This window comes from Papilio polytes, unplaced genomic scaffold (assembly GCF_000836215.1).
Source record: "Papilio polytes unplaced genomic scaffold, Ppol_1.0 DF824069.1, whole genome shotgun sequence".
NCBI classification, from domain to species: Eukaryota; Metazoa; Arthropoda; class Insecta; order Lepidoptera; family Papilionidae; genus Papilio; species Papilio polytes.
Window position 1 is genome coordinate 2,099,085 of NW_013525135.1, and position 22,136 is coordinate 2,121,220.

The 22,136-nt window shown below is 31.2% G+C and overlaps 1 protein-coding gene across 3 annotated transcripts in view; it reads right to left on the reverse strand.

Moving 5' to 3' along the window:
* Positions 1-1,859: 1,859 nt before the first annotated feature.
* The window catches only part of LOC106100230 (cardioacceleratory peptide receptor-like), a 60,813-nt gene continuing 40,536 nt past the window's right edge, over positions 1,860-22,136 (reverse strand). For 2 of the 3 annotated variants that reach the window (XM_013279021.1, XM_013279022.1), the window contains exons 2-11: positions 15,474-15,633; positions 13,848-13,983; positions 8,869-8,972; positions 6,033-6,126; positions 4,777-4,872; positions 4,366-4,569; positions 4,118-4,219; positions 2,884-3,064; positions 2,418-2,562; positions 1,860-2,080 (exon numbers count right to left, since the gene is read on the reverse strand). In XM_013279021.1, the coding sequence (XP_013134475.1) occupies positions 1,988-2,080; positions 2,418-2,562; positions 2,884-3,064; positions 4,118-4,219; positions 4,366-4,569; positions 4,777-4,872; positions 6,033-6,126; positions 8,869-8,972; positions 13,848-13,983; positions 15,474-15,629 (1,311 nt within the window). In that variant the 5' untranslated portion in view covers positions 15,630-15,633 and the 3' untranslated portion in view covers positions 1,860-1,987. Of the gene's footprint in view, positions 2,081-2,417; positions 2,563-2,883; positions 3,065-4,117; positions 4,220-4,365; positions 4,570-4,776; positions 4,873-6,032; positions 6,127-8,868; positions 8,973-13,847; positions 13,984-15,473; positions 15,634-15,991; positions 16,078-22,136 lie in introns of those variants that run through there. The other variant, XM_013279023.1, reaches the window with a different exon arrangement.

The window sequence follows — 22,136 nt, forward strand, 5'->3', positions numbered from 1 at the left end:
ACATTTATAAAAAAACCTAGCAGATAATGTATTGACTGTTTATTAACTGCAATATTAGTCTCTTTATTGATACCGCGTTTGATTTATATCTGCCTTAGAAAATACTTTTGTTTACTTTTAAATTCTTTTCATATTTAATACTAGAGAAAAAGTTTATATCATCAAAAAAATGTAAAACGTTTCTTTTTTTCAATATAATAGTATTTGCATTACACCATAAAGTTATTATTTTGGTATAGTTATCTATACTTCTATACTAATATTATAAATGCGAAAGTTTAGATGGATGTTTGTTACAGTTTGTAGTCTAAACGGCTGAATACTTCAATGAAATTTGGTACAGATGTAGAGGATATACTGGAAGAAAACATAGACTACTCACTTATCATCGTCATCATCTCCTTATCCTAATCCCGTAGGGTCCAACAGGTTTTTGTCCTCCACTTAACTCTATCATACGTCATCTCAGTCATCACTCCCTTTTTGATCATGTCACCTTTTACACAATCCATCCATCTCTTTCTACCTACCGATGTACCCTTCCACACTCATAACTAACGATCTCCCTGTAACATGCGATTCATCCCTCCTCATAACATGCCCATACCATGCTAAACTTTTACTCCTTACCACTAAAGAAGTAGTCTTTTCACTTATGTTTTTTTTAAATTAAATGCCGACGGAGTCGCGGACAAAAGCTAGTTTTTAAATAAAACACAAAATGACATAAAACAGTTGCGTTAACTTTATTTTATAATCTCCAAATACATAATTTAAATGCTACATTTTACTGTACAAAAATATTTGTACAATATTCAAAATCTAAACATAATAATACAATCGATGTAAGTACGATTTTTTATTTAAACATACATTTTTAACATAAAGCTCAAATTATTATATTAAATAATTGAAAATGCATTTAATAAAATTAATATTAAATTAAGCTTTGGTATTGAATAAACTTTTATTTATTTTATAATTAAATTTTATCTAAACATTGTTCACTTAAACTAAATTTGTTCTAAACATTCGGTAGAATAAGTCCTTTTTTAATTTATTATTAACTATTACATCTTAAATATACTTAATGGAGTTAAGTTAGATATCAACGGGATTAAGTTCTGATAAAACATAGTACAGAAAAAGTTTCTATTCTGTCAAAGTTAGAGATGTATTTAATTTCATACAATTTGGACATTATTTAATATAGCGAAAAATTGTATTATTCGTAGTTCTTTAAATTCTAAACTTTTTACTTAAAATAAAATATTTAAGATCGCATTTTATATAGTTACCTGACTTTTAGTCAAAACATTAATTTTAATCGTTTTTATGAGCAAACCATATTTTCTTCTTTACAATGAAACACATTATTGTTAATCTTTGAACATAATTGATGCGAGTTTGCTTGTATACTTGGCATTATTCAATCAGTTAACTTATTTTTTTATTTTGACATTTAATCACTTAATACTACAAAAATATACACATATTACATACACGAAAATTATTGATATTTTTAAAATCTTTTAATGGCAAATAATTTGAAAAATCATGTATTAAGAATTAAAACTAATCTTTTAGAGACTACAAAGCCTCTTGCATTTTTAGTTGTTTAATTATTTAGTAAAATTACATTGCAATTTAATCGCCTCAACATATTTACAAACAAAAAACAAATGCCTGTGTTTTAAAGCGTTTTGGCCGTCGAACTATTATATTCGACCTAGAGAGTTTTCTAACATAAAATAAATAAATAATACATCAACGAATTTTAAAAGACAATATTAAAACACTATGTTAATTTAATACTACAGACGGCATCTTATTATAACAAATACCATTGATTAATATAAAAGTTACGTTATACAATTATAAATAGGATTTTTAAATACATCAGTTGAATCAGCCCGTGTCGTTCCCGTCCCGTCTCGTGTGGTTAAAGCATGACGTCATCATCGGGTACAGAAGCGGGCGTCCGTTGTCAGTCCCGGGATGAAATTACCACCAGGAGTTGGCTACGGCGATTGTCAGGCTGCGATCTTGATATGCTGCTGCTGCGAGTTCGATTTAGGACCTGATTAAAAAATGTAAAAATTTAGTTTTACAATTTTACATGAATTTTACTGTTTTTCTCGAATTGAAGATTACTCCAAAAATGTTGCTATCAAGTTTGGGATGAGAAAAGCTGATTCCAAATAACAGAAAAAGATGCAGAAAGAAGAGAAACCTTTAATCCAGGTCTATTTATTATGATGAGTTTCACAGGCTTGTAGAATGATGGCCTACGATGCGCTACAATTAGCCGGAAATAGACTGAATAGAGATTTAAATGGGCAAAGATGGTCAAGGTATGATGATAACGACTCAAGGAAGAGAGAGAGAGAGAGGAAGAGTGGATGCTGTATACTTACCGTTGCTACAGAGTGTGACCGTCGTGCATGCGTAGAACTAAGCAGGTCAGAGTTTGCGGTGGAGTCAGATCGCGAGCGCTGTGTGCCGCGTGCGTGTCTCTTGTGCGATCTGCCGCACCACAGCCAACGGTACGGCGGGACTCGTCTGCAATTTTAAATATTACAATATAAAATCGATTTATATTTGTAAGTTGTACTGTTTTATGCAAAAAAGGAATGAATCTTTAAGATGATTTTTTTGTTTTACAATTGTCCAAGAAAAGAACATTTTAATTTCTTGTGTTTAAAATAAACATTTTAGTCAAAAGACATTAGTGACCATTTAACAAACGCTAAAGCTTCAAAGTCGGACCTTTAAACGAATTAATGTGGCAACATGCTTAAATTTCACACAAAACTAAATTTAATAAATCTGTAACTGCTCACATCATCAACTAGTAAAATACAGTCGTAAACGTTTGATTACCTGAGACTGGCGTAAATGTGCGGCGAAAACATGCAGCATATTAAGGGGTTGGCCGCAGAATTTAACGGAGCCAAGCTTTGGATGAGAGTGGCTATCGCCAGATTGGTCTGCGTGGGCGGGATGTGGTTGTATACTTGTAGCAGGTCGAACACGATGTACGGTGACCAACACAACACGAATACTGAGGACATAATAATAAATATGACATGAAATTCAATGCGTAACTGTTTTAAATAAATCTTTAGAAGTTTTGCATAATCCTGTTTAAAGAACAAAACTCTTAAATGGATACAGTGCACAAATAAATGTCGATTTGTAAAAAGTAATTACCGCGTGTTATAGTGATTTGTTGCTATCTAGTTGTATTCTACGAAATCAATTATGTTTTTATGTTACGCGACAGAGATTTTTTTATAAAGGAACAAAAAGAATTTACATGCAACGTATATTTTAAATACACATTTTTGTATAAGTAAAAAAAACAGCGATAATAAATCTTTCAATGATCTAAAAAGTTTGAATGTAGCAAATAAAAAATCTCTTTGAAAGTATCAAATGAAAAGGGAACAAAATATCATAAAAAAGTTTACGATTTGTTGAGATAAAACTAAAAAGATAAATTAAGTAAAAGTAGACGGAAATGACTTCGTGATGCTGGTTTAAAAATATTTTGATCTTGAAAAAGTTCAAATAAAAAAAGAAAATCATAATTTAACAGTCGCTTTTAATGGCCATATGTCTTATGCAACAGAGGTCGTAAACCCGTTTCCTGTTAGAACAGAGCAGACAAATTATTTTTATAGTCAGACGTAATTCATGGCAGATTTATGTTTTCAAATCCAGATTTTTTTTTTAGCACATTTATTAACACTTAACGTAATATTAGAAAAATAAACTAACAAAATGAAACACTTCATAAAGTATTGATGCAACGGAAAAAATGCAACATTTTTTCTTTCTTTTTTGTTTGTTTTTATGAGTCACAATACATCTGTATCTGAATCAAATAACAATGATCATCAGCTTGCTCTTGTCCCTACGGAAGATCTGCACAGAATGTGCTCTTCCTTACTCTATCAACCTTCTTATCTGAATTCACTCCCTTCTTAAGCATATCTTCTTTCACACAATCCATCCATCCTTTTTTCGGTCTTCGTCTATCGTTGTAGTCTACATTACATTTTAACTCTTTTTTTATGTTTAAATAAAGTTCATTTAAATTATGGTTACTTACCAAATACAATAACGAAGGTCATTTTGACACTTTTAATTTTCGCTCTTGGTATCAGACCTCTGGAGCTCGCGCGTCTTGAATCTGGGTCGCATTCCACTTGGCCTGGAAATTAAGGCTTTCGTTTATGTTTATGAAGTTTTTTCTCAGGATAATAAGATAGCTTTATTGAGGGGGTGAAAATCAAAATTTTGGATGTTATAACTAGCATAGAAATCATTATTAGCAATTCTACAGAAATAAAACCTCACCGTTTCTCATAGTCTTAGTCCTCCGGGAGTTGATAGGTGGGCTCATAACTACGGCCTTACTCTTTGTCCAAATGGTCAGCACTATGACTGCGTAGCACGCTGCTATAGCCAGTGCTGGCAGTACAAATATCATCACCGACACCATTGACATCCATATCTGCCATCTTCGAGGAGTGCCTAAATCTATCCAGCATTGTAGCTGCCCTGTGAAGTAGAAAATGTTAACAATAAAAAAAAAGACATATAAAAGCTTAATAACAAAATATGAATCACCTGGCTGGTCTGTTTTATTGGTCTTTGGTAAAAAAATTCAGATGGTCAGAATTTAAATCGTGTCTGTACTGGTAATTATATGAAATAGCCAATTAATATTTTTGGGATGGATGAAACACTATCAATGTAGAACCTTACCTTGAACTTCTTTAACTTCGTACAAAATTAATAGAGGTATGGAGAAAATTATGCTTATGAGCCACGCGGATACTATAAGACCTCTAGCGCGGTTCCCTGAAATTAATTATTAATCCGATTACATAAATTAAAATTTAATAAATCAAAAGCTATTTTTAAATAATTTAAATTAGTAATTGACGTAAGACATTGTAGGACAAATATTTATAGCAAAATAATTTTCATAAAGAGAGATCGTAACGGAATTATTTCAAAGTGACATCATGACGAAAAGCGGTGGTGTTCGCTGAACCGTCCTTACCGGAAACTTGACAATAACATGAAAGACAATATGTATGACAATATGTATGTATATCTGTTATTTATTATTAACATTAATTAATACATTTGTAAACATATGACATTTTCTCTACGAATACTTCCTGAACACAAAATTTCACGGAAGACTTAACTCCTATTTTAAGCAGATGCTTTACTAAGGTTCTTCAAATGAAATTGTCTATTTCACTCATGTACACATTATTGGAATAATAATTATAATTAGAATAACAGCAATAGAGTTAAGAATCGTATCATGCATTTAGACACATTTAGAGAATCTTACTTTAGTCATTTTTATTTTAAAAGAGTGGTTCAAATTCAACATTTTATGGACTTTTAAATTCAAAAGACAAAGTATCTCGATTGATTGTATCATAAAAATTACGAGACAATTTCGTTTCTTTACCAATTAAATTCTGTTATAAAATTTAAGCAATCCATTTCGTTTATATTGATGTGATCTTGGTACATTTATAATTGACTTCATCGTAAGCTAAAATAAAATTTCGGTTTTATTTCATTTTTTATTACTAACATCACAAAAGAAAATAACATTCCTATCTACCACAGATATGATCATTTTTAATTAATTAGGCAAAAAAATTAATGCACTGTTACTATCCTAAATTTGTTTTTTTTTATTGCCATTTTAAATTCTTTCGCAAGGTTCAAACAAGGTCTTTAAAATACCGTTTTTTTATCAATAAAAATGTTATAAAACCGCCCATTAAACATGTATGATTTATATCAATTTTGTAATTGTAAACATTAAGTTACGCCAACTTAATAAACTTAAATTTAAACATTATAAGTGCCTTTACAAATGTGGCCGTTACACTTTGATTTTGCAAAGTTTTAGCCTAGTAAAACAGGTACTTCAAACAGGTCGTAAACTTCTATTTCTTGTCTCTTTTAAAATGGAAATTTATACTTACAGCTTCCAGAGAAGTTCATTGGATTAGTAATTGCGTCACAACGATCTATACTTAAAGCCACGAGAACGTATGTAGACGCGTACATAACCACGGCCTGGAACAAAACATTATAAGTTATGTTTAACAGTGTTAGAGCCCGCAATAAGATCTATTTCACAATACGCTCGCGCGGTATAATACTACGACAGCCCAGAATACAGGCGTGAAGAGGAAATCACTCGTCCTTTCGTTTGATAAGTGAGTGTGCCGGAGGCTCTAATTTTAGACCTCTTTCCCTTCCCACAAATTTCTTATATGAAAGGGAAGAAGTTGCATAGAAATGGGAAATATTCTCAACGACAGACGACGCATTTACAATTGCGATTGTCTATGGGTAAAGATCACTTCGCTACTATGGCGAAGTTTAAGTGGGCGTTTGTAATAAAAATTACAAGTACCAATAAAATTGCCATTTTAATATGTCGTCGATCTCAAATATCATTGATTAAAATAACTTTGATATTCGCAAAGTTATCTAAGAGTAGAGATTCGAAGTCCGTTTCTTGCACGCTTCCACGATTTCCCTTAAAGTTTGATAAGTATTTTCCGATATCAGCGTTTACTAAACGTTCATTAATCTCTTTAACTAGGTTTTACAAAGTCATTGACAGCTGTTTTAAAAGCACCTTATTTACGTCTCGCGTATGTTTATGAGTGATCTGTTTCGGCTTCGGGTAAAAGTTTTCATTATTTTGTCTGGTAATCATAACGCTGGGTGCTATCCAATGTACACAGCGACCATTTATACCGTATTACCTCTTTACCCATACTACGTTTCCCGTAAGATTACAAACTGACTTCCAGAATGGTCGAATATAAATTACATCTCGTAATGTTGACGTATGTTTACGATACATATAAGAAACAATAAACTATCATTTCATTTTGATCTAAGACCGCGCGCACACTTTTAACTAAACTTCCGCTCAACTGTTAATTCTCGCTTTGATCTCTATGACCTTACATGGAGAGGTGCACTAACCTATTTTAGTTGTACAAATGAACAGTTGAATTGGCTGCGAAATAATAGACTAAACAATCGCACAACTGTTGTGCGATGTTAATTCAAATGTGTGCGACCGCTCTTAGAACTTACTGTCAAAAAATTCTTGAGTCCATCTTTATTATTCCTCATAGCTAATGCTCATGATCCACATCCACACTTAACTTTGTTTCTACAGATTCAGGTATAGTAAAATGTAGTCTTAGAAATTCTTCTCTACAAAAATATTCCGCCCTTGTACTCGAGGCAATAAAATGCAAATCGTTTGAGACAATTTCACGCCTTCAACAACAATTTAGTAATGGTTTACGTAATTACATCGTACCGTTTTTTAGATTTATCTTTTACACCAGATTAACCTCCGCCTCCTCCCACCAGCCTTATTGTAGCTATTATGTCTTATTGTACAATTATTATTACATTGATGTCGATATCAGCCGAGGTATGCAATGATATTTCTACGTAAGGCTTTTTACATTTTTACCATAACAATTTACAATTGAAAGGACAGTAACGTTTTAGTAATGATGTTTGGAAGTTGGATTTTTTATAATGTTTTTTTTTTTTTTTTACTTTTTGATTCTTAATGACTTATAAAACAAATATACTTTTGCCTGTGTTTGTGTTTTAAAAAAAAAGTAGCCTTTGTTCTTCCAGACTATAATTTACATGTATGCTAAATTTCGTCGAAATCCTTTCTGCCGTTTAGGCAGAAAACAGTTACAAACATCCATACATACATCTATCTATACACATATTTTGCATTTATAACATACTAGCTGTCCCCGCGCGACTTCATCTGCATGAAATTATGAAGATTTTATTTTATTGTTTACATTTGTCAAATTATCAATTACAAATGTCAAAATGACATGACATGATGACAACCTTGCTTCCTCGATGTTGGCAGCAACTTATGGTCTCTTTCCCACAATAGGGTTTTTATTCAAAATGTTTACCCCTTAAATTTAATGGCGTGAAAATATATAGCCTAAAGCGTGACGCAAGAGTAGGGCTTTTTATTAAAAAAAGATTTATTCAAAAATATGTTGAAGTTGCTGACATCTTAGGCAACAAAGAAGTGTGTGTTTTCGCTGTTATAGAAAAGTAAGATGACGAACAGTCTTTTTCTATTATTCCCATTTTATTCTTTTTACGTTTTCTTTTTTTTAATTCCACTCGTACGAAGTTGCCGGCGAAAGCTATTATAAAGTAGTTTCAAGTATTAAGTAATAAATCAAAATACAAAACAAATTCAGACGTATTAAAATTAGAAACCTTATCTTGTGATGTAGGGCTGAAGGAATTAATTGAAATTTTCGTTAGTTTGTAAATTAACGTTATAAGGAAACGTGACTAATTGAAATTCACCCTCCGACCTATTACGTAGGAATCGTTTTCATTTCACGTCTGTGGTTTTTCGTCGAAACTTGTTTGAGGATTGATTTCGCTAACTTTCATGAGATTTCCATAAATTTTCATATTAATAACAGTGTTACATGACTAATAAGCAGTTATATAAATTTATTTGACTTCGATTCAAAGAAACTTAATTTCTTCGTCAAATCGTTGGTCCTTGACAACATTTTTGAGAATCTCTAAATAATACAAAGATTTTCTTTGAATTATATTTGATTATCTTTGAGAGAAGATTATCAGAAATATCTCCATAAAAGGTTTTTACTTAATTCGAAAATTTCGCTTGACCACCAACTTCGCCGTTATGTAAATAGCATGTTAAAAAATTGTCGATAATTTTAATTTACCAAAACAGATAGTGTAAAACAATCTTACCTGGAGGAATTTGACGACTTTACACATAAACTCTCCCGCATACCAAGCGATTGTTATTTTCTGAATTATGTCAACAAACACGTAAATCAGTCCGACGAAGAGATCTGTAACAAATAAATTATAATTAAAAACAAAATAAAAACATCATCTGTAGATAGTATGCATATAAACATGTTAAAAATCTTAAGAGCGGGCGCACACCTTGAACTAAACTGTGGTGCGATTGTCGATTGTATCGCAGCTAAATCAACTGTTTATTTGCACAACTAAAAATATATTACATGCGCTATATCAGTTGTGCGATAGTTGAGTTTCAGGTTTGCGCACTCTCTAAGAATCTATAACCCACTTTGACCCTTAGTAAAATGTCATTATGATGATTTACGAATATGCCATGCGAGTTTTCCGCCAAAACTCCTATTCACTATTGCATAATAAATTTTCTTCATTTCCGGTACGCTACCATTACTATACAAAATAATGGTATACGTGTATTGTTAGTGTACTTTTACTACATTGATACTTCAATATGAAACAATTATTTTGAACGTATTAGTTCATTACTGCGATAAAGATTTTATTGTACCCAAACTTAGGACTTTTAATTCCTCCTACGATACGATAAGTCTTTCAATTTTTTTTTATAATAAAAGGAGGCAAACGAGCGGCGTCAACACCAAGGTGGTCAACGACGCCCATGGACATCCGCAACACCAGAGGAACTAAAGATTTGTTGTCGGCCTTTGAGAAAATGATAGGCTCGCTTCTTGAAGGACCCTAAGTCGTATTGGTTTGGAATTGTATTATTTCCAGTACAATAATCATACTAATATTATAAATGCATAACTTTACATGGATGTTTGTTAGAGTTTGTAGACTAAACGGCTGAATGGATTTTGATGCAGATGTAGAGATTATTCTGGAAGAACACGAAGGCTACTTTTGTATTTTTCAATTTCACGTAAATGGAGTCGCGGGCGAAAACTAGTTGTTTTTTTCACTATTTTAATTAAAAATTCTCAATGTAATCACAGTTAAACTGGCGAAGTATTTCGTAATTATCTTCGCTTAATATATTTTTTCCTGAGGCTGTAATTTCATTAACTTGGCAAACTTTAATGGGGCATAATTTCTATGGTATAATAGACGTGAACGGTCCTCCATAAATATCTAGCTAACAAGACAGTTTTAGATAAAATTAGCACGTTTCAGCCCACGTCTGACGTTTTTATGGCGAGAAAACTGCATAATGGCAATAAAAACGACGTTTACGATTGTAGAAAAAAAACTGTTAAATTTGTTGCGAATTCCTACGAGGTATGCGAAAGATAAATTGGATTGTTTTAGAATTTATGTCTTTTATGATTTAGAAGGCTATCTTTTTTATTGTCTTCTTTATACTGATCATAACGATTGAAGTGTAGATTTTATTAACACAAAGAAAAAAATTGACGAAAAGAAATTGACAAAACACACAAAATGATGAAAAATTTTACAAAACGAATTTAAAATGAATTAATACATTACATTATTTTTTTGGTATATCAGTAATAGTAACATCGTTAAAGTTATTAAATACTTGTATAGTCCGGTAAGGCTATCTCCTCCGGTGGATAAAAGTTAAACTAAATTATGAGAGCTTACTAGAGTCCCCCTTGTTATATCAATGTGGGTTTTACATATTTTCGGATAGAAGCGGTGACACTTGGCCAGATATACTTATCAAACTAAATGCGACGATAACTAAATAAAATATCACGAATATTTTGTTCCATAAATAATTGATTTTCTTATAAAAAATGTTCCATAGTCCATAGTACATAGTAGATTTTGTTTAATTTACGATTCACACGAAAACATAGTAAAGTTTATTTACGTACGCGTTGTTTTAACTAAAGCGTTACTTCATATCAGACATAAATAGGTTTGCATTGATGGAAAAACGATACGAACCGATGAAAATCTGTTATCCCACACGCGGATATTTATCTATGAAGTTTCATAGTTTGTAAAATATATTTTATACTTATTTTTTATTATAATAATATTTTCTTTAAACCTCATAGTGTTTTTCGTGCGGGATATCGAAGTAATTTTACACATAAAGAGATCTGATACTCCTAAAATATTGTACAGATATCCTACAATGTACTCCAATTTGATAGCAATAATTGAAACAAGACCAAGTAAATCAGATGTACTCTACTCGCAACATTATTTCCCCGTATAAATTGTCTAATAATAAAACGTCAATATTTAAGCAACAGCAATAAAACCGAAGAACAATAAATCAAATCCGACACATACAAATCTTTTCCAAAACATAATAAATTGAATAAAACGACGGAAACGATCCGAAAAGCTTTGAAATACCATGAATTTGTTATAGCAGGCTTATCCTCAAGTTCGCGGGATCTCGCAAGGAAAATATATCCAAGATTTTGAACGTTTTGCTGTTATCAATCCGAACAAATATTTCTATGCCTGTTAGGAAATAAGCTGTCATGTCATATGCCGGGTAATAAAATTATTCCACAAAAGAAATAACCTAGTTCCAAGAAATCAAACCACAAATATAACAAGAAAGTTAGGGAATTCGAACACCAGAATAACAAAGTAAGTTTGTTTTTGTTTTTGTACTAAAATTTATTAAGTAAGTAGTCTATAAAAAAAAAAACATTCACAAATGAAAAAGATTTCAAGTAGAGAATGGTAACTAACCCTTCGAAATCAATATTAATAAAAATCATGATACGTAACTAATCTTCAAATCTCCGATATCTAAGTCATCACTCCCTCCTTGATCATGTCACCATTCACGCAATCAATTCATCACTTTTTAGGTCTACCTCTAAAGTGTACCTCCAATACTTCCTCATAACTTGCCCAACCTTTTACTCCTTATATCTACCACTATCTTGTATTTTCTCATTTTTAAAACACTTTGTCATATTCTCTCATATTTCTATGGCTCAATTTATTAACTATTTCGTACCACAGCTGAATATAAACTAAAAATTTAGCAACAGTAAATATAGAATTCAAAAAGGATAGTCAAGAAGTAATTTGAAGTGCGGCAAACCGTAATGATGTTCTCTACATCATAATTCCGTAGAACAATTTTACACATCGTTGCTCTCAGTACGTTCAACTTGACGTTTATGTCATCTTTTACGACTGTACTTTGTATTTGTTAAGAAAAATACTAAAATTTTGTGGTGATATCAGCTAAACTTTAGTATTTCACTACACATCTTTTAGTGCTTTCCTCAGTCAAGGGAACTCGTAAAGCGGTACGATTTGCATCTTCATAAAAGCTTAAGTTTCATAAAAAAGATACAACTTGAAAAATGATAAGACCTTTGTCTTATGCGGTTTTAATGATAAAATCGGGTGAACATATCCGTATTGTTTATGGTGTTAGACTTGATATGACTAGATCTCTAATGTTACATGAAAACTCTCGTGACTTAGTTAAAATAATGTACTAAAGGAAGATATTTTTGTGTTTGAAAATGTTTTTTTTTATTAAGACAGTAATTATTCAAAATCTTGTTATAGAGAGTGTAAAATCAAGATTATTAAATAACCAAGAATGAAATGGTTACTTATTGTTTGTGCAATTGATTGAGCAAGTGTAACTACGTTGTACAATAAAATAAAATTTCTGTTCTAGTTTTTCTATTCTAACAATCCTAATCAAAGCTTATTTCGTTACTTCGGACTTAATATATTCAGTAAACATTTTGCTGGATATAATAGCGCTGACTATTAGCAATCAGTGAAGAGGTCGTAAATAAATTTCGATAGTCCTCAGCAATTCAATCTCACTCCGCTAAGAAGCTGAGCCTGTTCAACTCAATGACTAAGTGCTCCCTAAAAATATATTTACTTAAAATGTATACTTATTTATTCAAATTGTATTCTTAAATGATTAATTTAATTAACTTCTTTTCATTTTTTGACGTTGTAATTATATCGATTTGTAACAGAGATAGACTCCTTCGCTTTCTTTATTTTAAAACTAGCTTTTACCCGCGACTCCGTCCGCGCAATATTAAAAAAAAAACAAAAGCAAATAGCCTATGTGTTCTTCCAGATTATTTTCTACATCTTTTTTAAAATTTCATCCAGATCCATTAAACAATTTAGGCTACAAACTCTAACAAACATCCATCCATTCATCTAAACTTAGCATTTATAATATTAGTATGATTGTAAAGTTAATAAGTTAAAAGGAAATACTTGTATTATTTATGAACATTAGTTTGTTTTTTGTTTTCAACTCGTGCAATTAATACATTATTTTATGTATAAAATGTGTACATTTTCCTTGTTTGTTCAGAAAGAAGAAATATTCGTCATTTCGACTAATCCTTCGGGAGGTCAATCACAAAGAAGTGTTCCAATAAAGTTGGTTTTTATTTCCTTACGCGCAGCTCCCGGGGGTCAAGTAAAAATGTTAACGTTGAATGTTCTGTAACAGCTTTGTCACAATCGTAAATCAAGCATTATTTATTTGTGAGACATTTGTGCGAAATAACTACTTATGCAATACTATTTTCTCCGCTTAAAGGATTTTTTTATTATGATTTTGTGTGTCAAAAACCTAGTCTACATTTTAGGCATCTTTTATTAATCATCTTGTAAGTTTTAATAATCAGAATCAGAAGATATAGGTCTTTCATAAATATTCTGTCTTTCGGCACCACAGCCAGTTGCTCCCTACCCGTTTTTCAAGACCGAGATTAAAAAAGTCGCTGTAATTTTCACAGTTGACTTTATATTAATGTTGTTTTAAAATTGTATTACGCACTTACTATATTTACGAGTATACGAGCCACGACTACCGTGGGTTTACACTGCTGTTACAAAGACATAATGTTGTAATCCACGTTTTTCAGAGTCATAGGCAAGATGTGTCTCGACAGTGACAACTAGTTCTGACTGGTTGAACTATTTCTATGTTTTTCACTCACCTGCAATCGCCAACTGCATGATGAAAAAGTTCATTCTACTCTTCCTCGCGTTGGTACAGAGCAGTGCCGCTATCACTGACGAGTTCAGCACCACAATTAGTACGAACAGCACCCACATCACCGTAAACTGTACAGACTGCAAAAAAATGGAGACATTCACTAAATTTCTTTTTTTACAAATTCTGAACTTGTATTTATTTTTAGGTCTACTTAGAATGTAGAAAATGTTTCTCTGCTTCAATTTTGTAAATTTACAATATTTGAAACCCATATGCTTTCCCGTCTGTAGCGATTTCCGCTTTATTTGCTTTATTTTTTAAATAAATAAGTTACTAAAAAGTTAATTTAAACTACTTAATCAATATTTCCATTACAAAATACATCTTGAACGTAATTAAGTGGAAATGCGTGCCAAATAACAAGATCTTTCCAACATGTGGTTCCAGTTGTCGGTTGTTCGCGCAACTGTCGATACGCTCTAAATTATGGCGGTCGCTTCGTTTGAATTCGACTCATGAACAAAATTATATCGGAAATATATTTTGCTATTCGCGGAATTTTCACTCTATTCGTTTAATCTTATTTGCTTTTTACTTTCCGAATTCTAAACCACACTACGAGTATAATATCAGATTTATGAATGTAAGAAATATTACTGCATTTATCGATTGCTTTTTTGTAGCGTGTTCAAATATCAAACTAAACTGTCGCACAACTGTTTAGTCTTGCTTTGATTCCTATGAGCTTATATGCAGGTGCGCATACTTCTCGATTCTTAGTTGTGCAACTATCTAAACAGTTGAATAGGCTGCGAAACAATTGACAATCGACAATCGCACAACAGTTGTGTGATAGTTTAATAAAAGGTCTTTAGTGTAGGCTTGACTTATATATAAAAAGACTTGTATATAAAAAGTTATGGAACGAAAACATGAGTTATATTCCCAATGTAGCCAAGCCCTTGAAACATGTCGGGTTATATGAAAGCAAATCAATCCCACACCCACTACATTTTCAGGTGGATTAAGTAGGCAGTAAACGTGAAGGGATTTAATCGCGTAATGGACGCTCTCTCGTATCGTGCGACATTGATAGTGCTATCAAGCCCGATGTCCGGACGAATATGTTTTCAACAACCTCCCCAATGTTACTAACGCTTAACGTATTGCTATTTTCTATGAAACTAGATAACCCTGCCATCTATTTTCCTCCCTCTAGACAAAGTTTACACTCGAATAGTAATATTGCTGTTCGAAGTCAGGAATGTATCGAATTCACAATGATTTTCTATAACTCATATACTTGTCGCGCCATTCATATACATTTTGACACATTTTATTGATTCTACTACCGATATCGCTAATCCAGTCATTTTGTCTAATAGACTAGTCGCGCACGAGATATACTTCTATGATTTTCCACTGGTGCTGAGCGCTAAAAAAGTCGTGTGTCGACCAAAGCCGTGTTTGTTTGCTTGGTTAAAAGAGATTTAATTACTCTGAATGAAGAATTGCGAAACATTTCATTCAGAGTTTATTTAGACGCTAAATGTACAGATGATTGTATTTTTAAAAATATTAATTGCGGTACTACTATTTTTTAAAGTTTTTGTAAAAGCACACTTACATCGAAAAAATAGTAAAAATTGACACTTTGTTCCTTGACATCGGTTACATTTGTCCACGAGCTTTGATTTTCGTATTCTGGGTAAATTGTCGTAAAAAAGGATGTGCTTGGCGTCGTTTGTAGTTCCATCTCTTCGATTATTATTTCAGGATCCATGATTCTGCAACAAAATAAAACAGTATAAATTGTTTTATAGAAACAAATACAAACGTTTTAAGAGAGACATTATTTTTAATAAGGAACTAGTGTAACAAAGACCTACAATGGGAAGGATATAAGAGTATATCTTTAGTAAAACCTGGTTGAAATATATACTGATGCAAATAGATTAAATCTTTCAGATAGTATCATATATCAAGAGTAATTATATTAAAGAACATAGTATTGTGAATAAACCCTATTTAAACAATCTTTGGAGTAAGATTATTAAATGTATATTTTACAATGAAACTAAGAAAGTCGTAGGGTAAGAAACATATTATTATGTTTTTTTTTATTAAAAAAAAAGATCAAATAACCTGAAAAAGCCTAAACATTTTAATGAACAGTTTACGATCACATGGATATATTGTTAGTTTTAATTAAATTTGCATGTGCTGCGTTTGACGAAAGATAAAATTAAATTTTGCGAGGCATTTTTATAAAACTCTACGTTTCGGTTTTATGGAATATTTTTAGCTCATACAGCGTGCTCTAATATTGATAATTTCTAAACGTTAATAAACTAAAATTAATAAACAATCTACTATATTACTTCAATTTGTATAGATTAAAGCAAATTATAAACATGCAATATTGACTAAAAATAACTTTAATGTGACATTTAAAAAAAGTAATCATTTTTGAAACATTTTCGGCCATAGATACTAGCAAAATTTATCTCAATTCTGTCGTAAAAAGTCTTAAGTATTAATTGCTTTACGGATTTTCGGTTCAATGGGCAATAAGAATTTTCACTTAATTGATAATAATTAAACGTTTTTTCTTTATTACTTCCTCTTTGCCTTCATAAAATGTTTATTGAATGAAATTACTCTGCGTTAAAATCTTATTAAATCTAAATTAACCGTAAAAATTCTCTTTAATTTTGAAGCACGCAAGAAAGGCATAATTTTTATTTTTGTCTAATGTCTGCTTTGCTTTCATTAATAAAATGTAAATAAGTTGTAGTTTAGAAAACAAATATAATCAGAAATTTTCAATAAACAATCTAATGAAAAAACTTTGTCACAAAACAAAATCTAATAAAACGTCGAAAGGCAATGGGTCAAGAAAAAACTTTCTAACAAAAAAAAATGTTACATAGGTAAATGTGTATGTGATTTTTGTATAGGAATTAAATAATTATTATGTACTTTATTAGGTATAATAATAAATATTATGAGATAAAGAAAGATTTGATTTTTTGTATGTATTGATATAACTCAAAAACTACTCAGCAGAAATTAATAATTGTTTTATCGTTAGAAAAGTAATTTATCTGTGAGTAACATAAGGTAATGTTTTTTTTTTGTTTTTTTTTTATTTCACGTAGGCAAAGTTGCCAGTAACTGCTAGTGAGTTATAACCACCGATTACTATAGAATTAATGCAATTTCTATATGACATTCTAATTCAAATCCCGACCATTTTAGTCACCATAATAACGTTCAATGGCCACTTTCTCAAGACAAAGTATTACGTTTATTGAATTATTATGTTAATCTGTTTGATATTCCTGTAAGAAGTCGACCATTTAATCAGGTCACGTCACATCATGAGAGATAGGTTATGCTACGTGAGGTGCTCTGAGTTTTGCATAAAACCTCTTTGGACGCACAGAAATAAACTGTTAATTTTAGCTTAAAAGAAGGAATGTTTTACAACTATTATAATAAAATTACTAATTAATATAATTTAAGCGATGACGAAGTAGAGGCTATTTTATTAAACGAAGTCCGCATGAAGATTGCCATCAAATGCTACATCGATTACTATATTAAAAATATATAATTCGTCAAACAGTCTCGCATAAAAAAAAAACAGTTTTTAACTACAGTCATTTGTTTATGATAATTTTTAAACTAAACTAGTTAACTCAGGTTAACTTTGAACTTGTCCACCTATTGTGATATCGAATTAAACTTTAACAATACTAATTCAAGTTGAGAAGCTAGACAATCAAATTTCCCTAAGACCCGTAGACTTCAAAACGCTTTAAACAACAAACACTAATTCGATGCTATGAATCAAGTACTTGGTATGCGTTCATTGAGTGAATTCCAAATGAGAGAATGCTCTTTAAATCGAAAGCTATTCGATTCCTTAATCGTTATCGATAAATCGGATATTCTGCAATTCTTAAAAAAGTATACTCAACATGAAGTCATAACAGCGTTAGTTAACTGAACGTGTCCTTTTATTAGTGTAGTAAAAAAATAAATAATTATTTCTTGTGTACAAAGGTCGAGTATCACTTAACATAACATAACTTGATAACCGTTATTCCTAATTAAGTTATACAAACCATTTACTTTGTTAATACTATTTATATCCAATATACTTATATACCAATAATATTATTATATAAATAGGAAAGATTTGTGGTTTTTAATTTTTATATGTATTTGATTCACGCAAAAATTACTGGGCGGATTTTAAAAATTCTTTAACTATTTGAAAGGTAATTTAGTGTGAGTAACATAGACTACAATTTTTAATTTCACGTGGACGAAGTCGCGACCAACAACTAGTTAGAAATAAATACTGACACAACATTTCATTCCACAAAACACAACTTGTTACCTTCAATTTTAAACCACCTTTATTTAAATACGCTAATAATATGAGTAAAGGTAGCAGTTGCATAAAACATAAGAGTGAAACATATTAATAAATATAATCACATAAACTAAAATCCACATAAGTATCAAGAAACATTTGCCTTAAATTATTGAGTATGTTCTCATACAATCGGTCGATATCAGAAGTGCAATAAATACGCCCGAACGTTCCCCGCCAAATGTTCCTGGCGCCTTTAAGCACCGCGAACTCAAGTACCTTTTGTGTAGCTGCCAATAATTTTACGGGTAGTACTTGTAAGTTTTTTCTTTGCAAAAATCTGACATAAACATTTAATGTTAACGGAGAACTTACGTTTTTTTGAACAAACCAAAGACTATTTTTTTCTCCCACTGGTTTAATTATTTTTAAACATTTATTTAAGCTTTTCCCAATAAGAGTGGAAATTCACGGACTGTTTCGGCCTAACGTGATATACAATTTCGATAGACTGTACAATAAGAAGCCAGAAGACGTCATTTCTAATAGCATATGCACACCTTCGACTAGATTATCGCATAACTGTTATGCGATTGTCGATTGTTTCGCAGCCCATTCAACTGCTTAGTAGCACAACTAAAATCTCAAGCTCAGAGTAATTAAAGAGCGAGATTTAAAAGTTGTGCGATAGTTTAGTCAGAAGTGAGCGCGCGCTTAAAGAGTATCTGAGCTTAATATTTTCTTTCCATCATTTATTTCCTGTAAATAAAAATTATATTTCTTGCTATTTTATTGACGTCTTAATAGCTTTAACCTTGACCATAGAAAATGTGACACATCAATCAAGATTAATTTCAACCATTTGATGGTGACACCCGCTGCCTAATATAACCTTCATTTAAAATAAAGGGTTTCGACCTATATATCAAAGGATTTTACGCAACAGATATCTAGGAACATAATAAATAAAATGTTTACTGGACATTAACCTTTGGCTGTCCTAAATACCTTTAATAAATTTGTGATGTAACATATAGTGATAAATTTTACACCATTACTCTTTTGAGTCCAATTAGAATAATATACGTGAACTTAATATTACTTTTTTTATAATTTTTGGTAATAACTCCGCGCAATTTACGATATTATGAAGTAACCAGAAATAAATTTTAAAGAATCTCCGACTGCCTTCAAACGAACAGGCAAAGAATACGAATTTAAATTTACCTTCATCTTTACTTCATCTCTCTTCTTTACTTCAATATCACAATGTGCACAAATTGCTTCTTTGTGAAAAAAATGTTTTAGGTCCAAGGAAATAGAAAGTATATTTTTTTAATAATTATTGCACTAGTTTCGATCTTGTACTTACAATGTTGAGAACGAACTCTTGCCAATGTAACAAATTCGCTGGCCTGACAACTTTGTTGTGAAGTTCGACCGCAAAATTGTTGTTGACAATGTAGTTAAAATAGGGTCAGCAAACAACACTTGTTAAATAAAAACTTTTGGGGTTATTTTTATGTAAACTAAACTATATCTTGATAACAATCTATTTAAAATGACTATGACAAAATTGATTTTATCAAAGCATACTTCGAGCATATTGCGGAATATTTTTGATACTTAGGGCCTGTCCCACCACTAGCTGAAAGAGGAACAGCCTTAGAAATTGCGTCACTGTCAAATAAGGTAACAAAATCCGATTTTCCATCACATATTTCACACGTTAGATTGTTATCAGACAATTTACAATTTGGGGTGACAGGCCTTAAAGGTTTTTATTGTTTTCATCCTTAGATATGATAACGTAACGTGTAAATGGTTAATTGCCTATAGTCGATATCATCTATACTATTATAATAAAGCCTAAACACACACTTCTTTGTTGCCTAAGATGTCAGCAATTACAGCATATTTTTGAATATTTCTTTTTTTTACAACAAGCCCTACACTTACGTCACGCTTTAAGCTTTATGTTTTCACGCCATTAAACGTAGGGGGTTATTATTTTGGATAAAAACCCTTATGTGGGAAAGATACCATAAGTTGCTGCCAACATCAGGTAAGGAATATTGCCATAGTAAGGTATATTTTAACATTTGCATAGGAGAATTTGACAATTGTAAACAATAAAATATTTTTTTTTAAATCCATGCGGGTGAAGCCGTACGGGAAAACAGCTAGTAAGTAATATAAAATGTTTTAGTATGCAACAAACTGTTAACAAAATTCGAATTTTTCAAAGCATGTTACGGTTAAATTGTGTTAGTCTAGACTGATCAAAAACTGACAAAAATAATGATTTGTAATAAAAGTTTTCACTATAAAAATCTACAGTAATTTTTTTATATTATATTAGTAAATGTAAACTGGCACGGAGTTATAAATAATCAAGCTGTGTCAACTCAGAAAAGATGAAATATATTCACGCTTTTTAACTGACAGAGATGCGCCATTTAATTTGATGATTTTTATTTTAATGAGGTAAAATTCTCGTCGGTAATAATTTGTGCCAAGTAACTAACGTTCGTGACGTTTATGGTCACCTTCAAATTTTGAACTACGTTTTATAATAAGTTTATAGAATTTACTAAATATAACTGCGTTTTCAAATTTTATGTTATTTCGTTATTAGTTTTCTCTTGAAAAAAGTTTTGTATAATAGCCTAAAACTATATACAGAGCGTTAAAGGTAATTTCTTGCTTTTATGCCCTACTTTACTGTATTACATTACAACGTAAGTGTCCAATCTTAATCTTGGCGGTGGCAAGGGTGCAGTTAATCTCAGTTAACTTCGTTCCTCAGACAGTAATCTGTTTATAAAGATCTTTACATTTTTACTAACATACAGAACTTGATTTAACATAAAACGTGCGGTTTGTGGAAATTAAATTGCAATAAAGAAATACAACAACAATAACTAACAGTAATATCCTAATATTAGACCTCTTAATTGTAGAGTAATTTCCATTTGACAACGATTTTTTTTATTGATAAGCACTATGGGATGGACATGGCCTTTACGGACATGATACCCAAAAAAAAAATATTAAAAAAACATACTCATTTTTATATATCAGAACTTAACTAAAGTAAAAATAAACTAGAAAACACGCAGAAGTTTGTACGTACAAAAATTTTTGTCGTTACGATGTTTGGTTGACGTACGATAATGGGAAGGCGAAAGAAAAAATAAAGGAATAAAGTAAATAAGTTAAGTTACTACTCCAAAGAAAAGATGACAACCTTGAGTGTTAACAGTTGTAACCACATATAACCACAGAGTAAAGTTACCGAACTATTATCTATTCATAAACAAGCAGTGTGACAAAATTTATAGTATCTAGAGTAACAAGGCTTATCGGAACATCGGATTTATGCAAAAGGTCTGTTATCTGTCTGAGTATACAAAATCGAATAAAAGTTAGGCACTAACATATATCCTCTAAAGCAATTGAATGTTTTCTGATAACACTAACAACATAAATAATGACACTGTTTTTTTGTCGTTTGGATACGAATTCGTTTTTGTTCAAGAAATCTTTTATGTCAATGTTTTGTTTGAAATGTATCATGTAGTTAATTTAATTGGCGTTTACATTTATTTTCAAACATTACGTTTAGAAGTGACAGAAACTTTCAAGGAAATATTTTTTTTTACAACGACATGGTTTCATAACCTCAAGCGATTAAAGGCAGAGATATAAATAGTTGAAAAAATATCACGAATTCTAAATTTAAAATTTAACGAACATTTTTTCACCGCATTAAATTATATGGCGCCGTTGTCGTATAAATAATGCGATTATTTGGCACACGAATATTACATATGACATAGTCAATTGCTTTCGGAAATCAGTGGAAGTTCGCACGCTCGGAGACGGGCCCGACACGCCGAC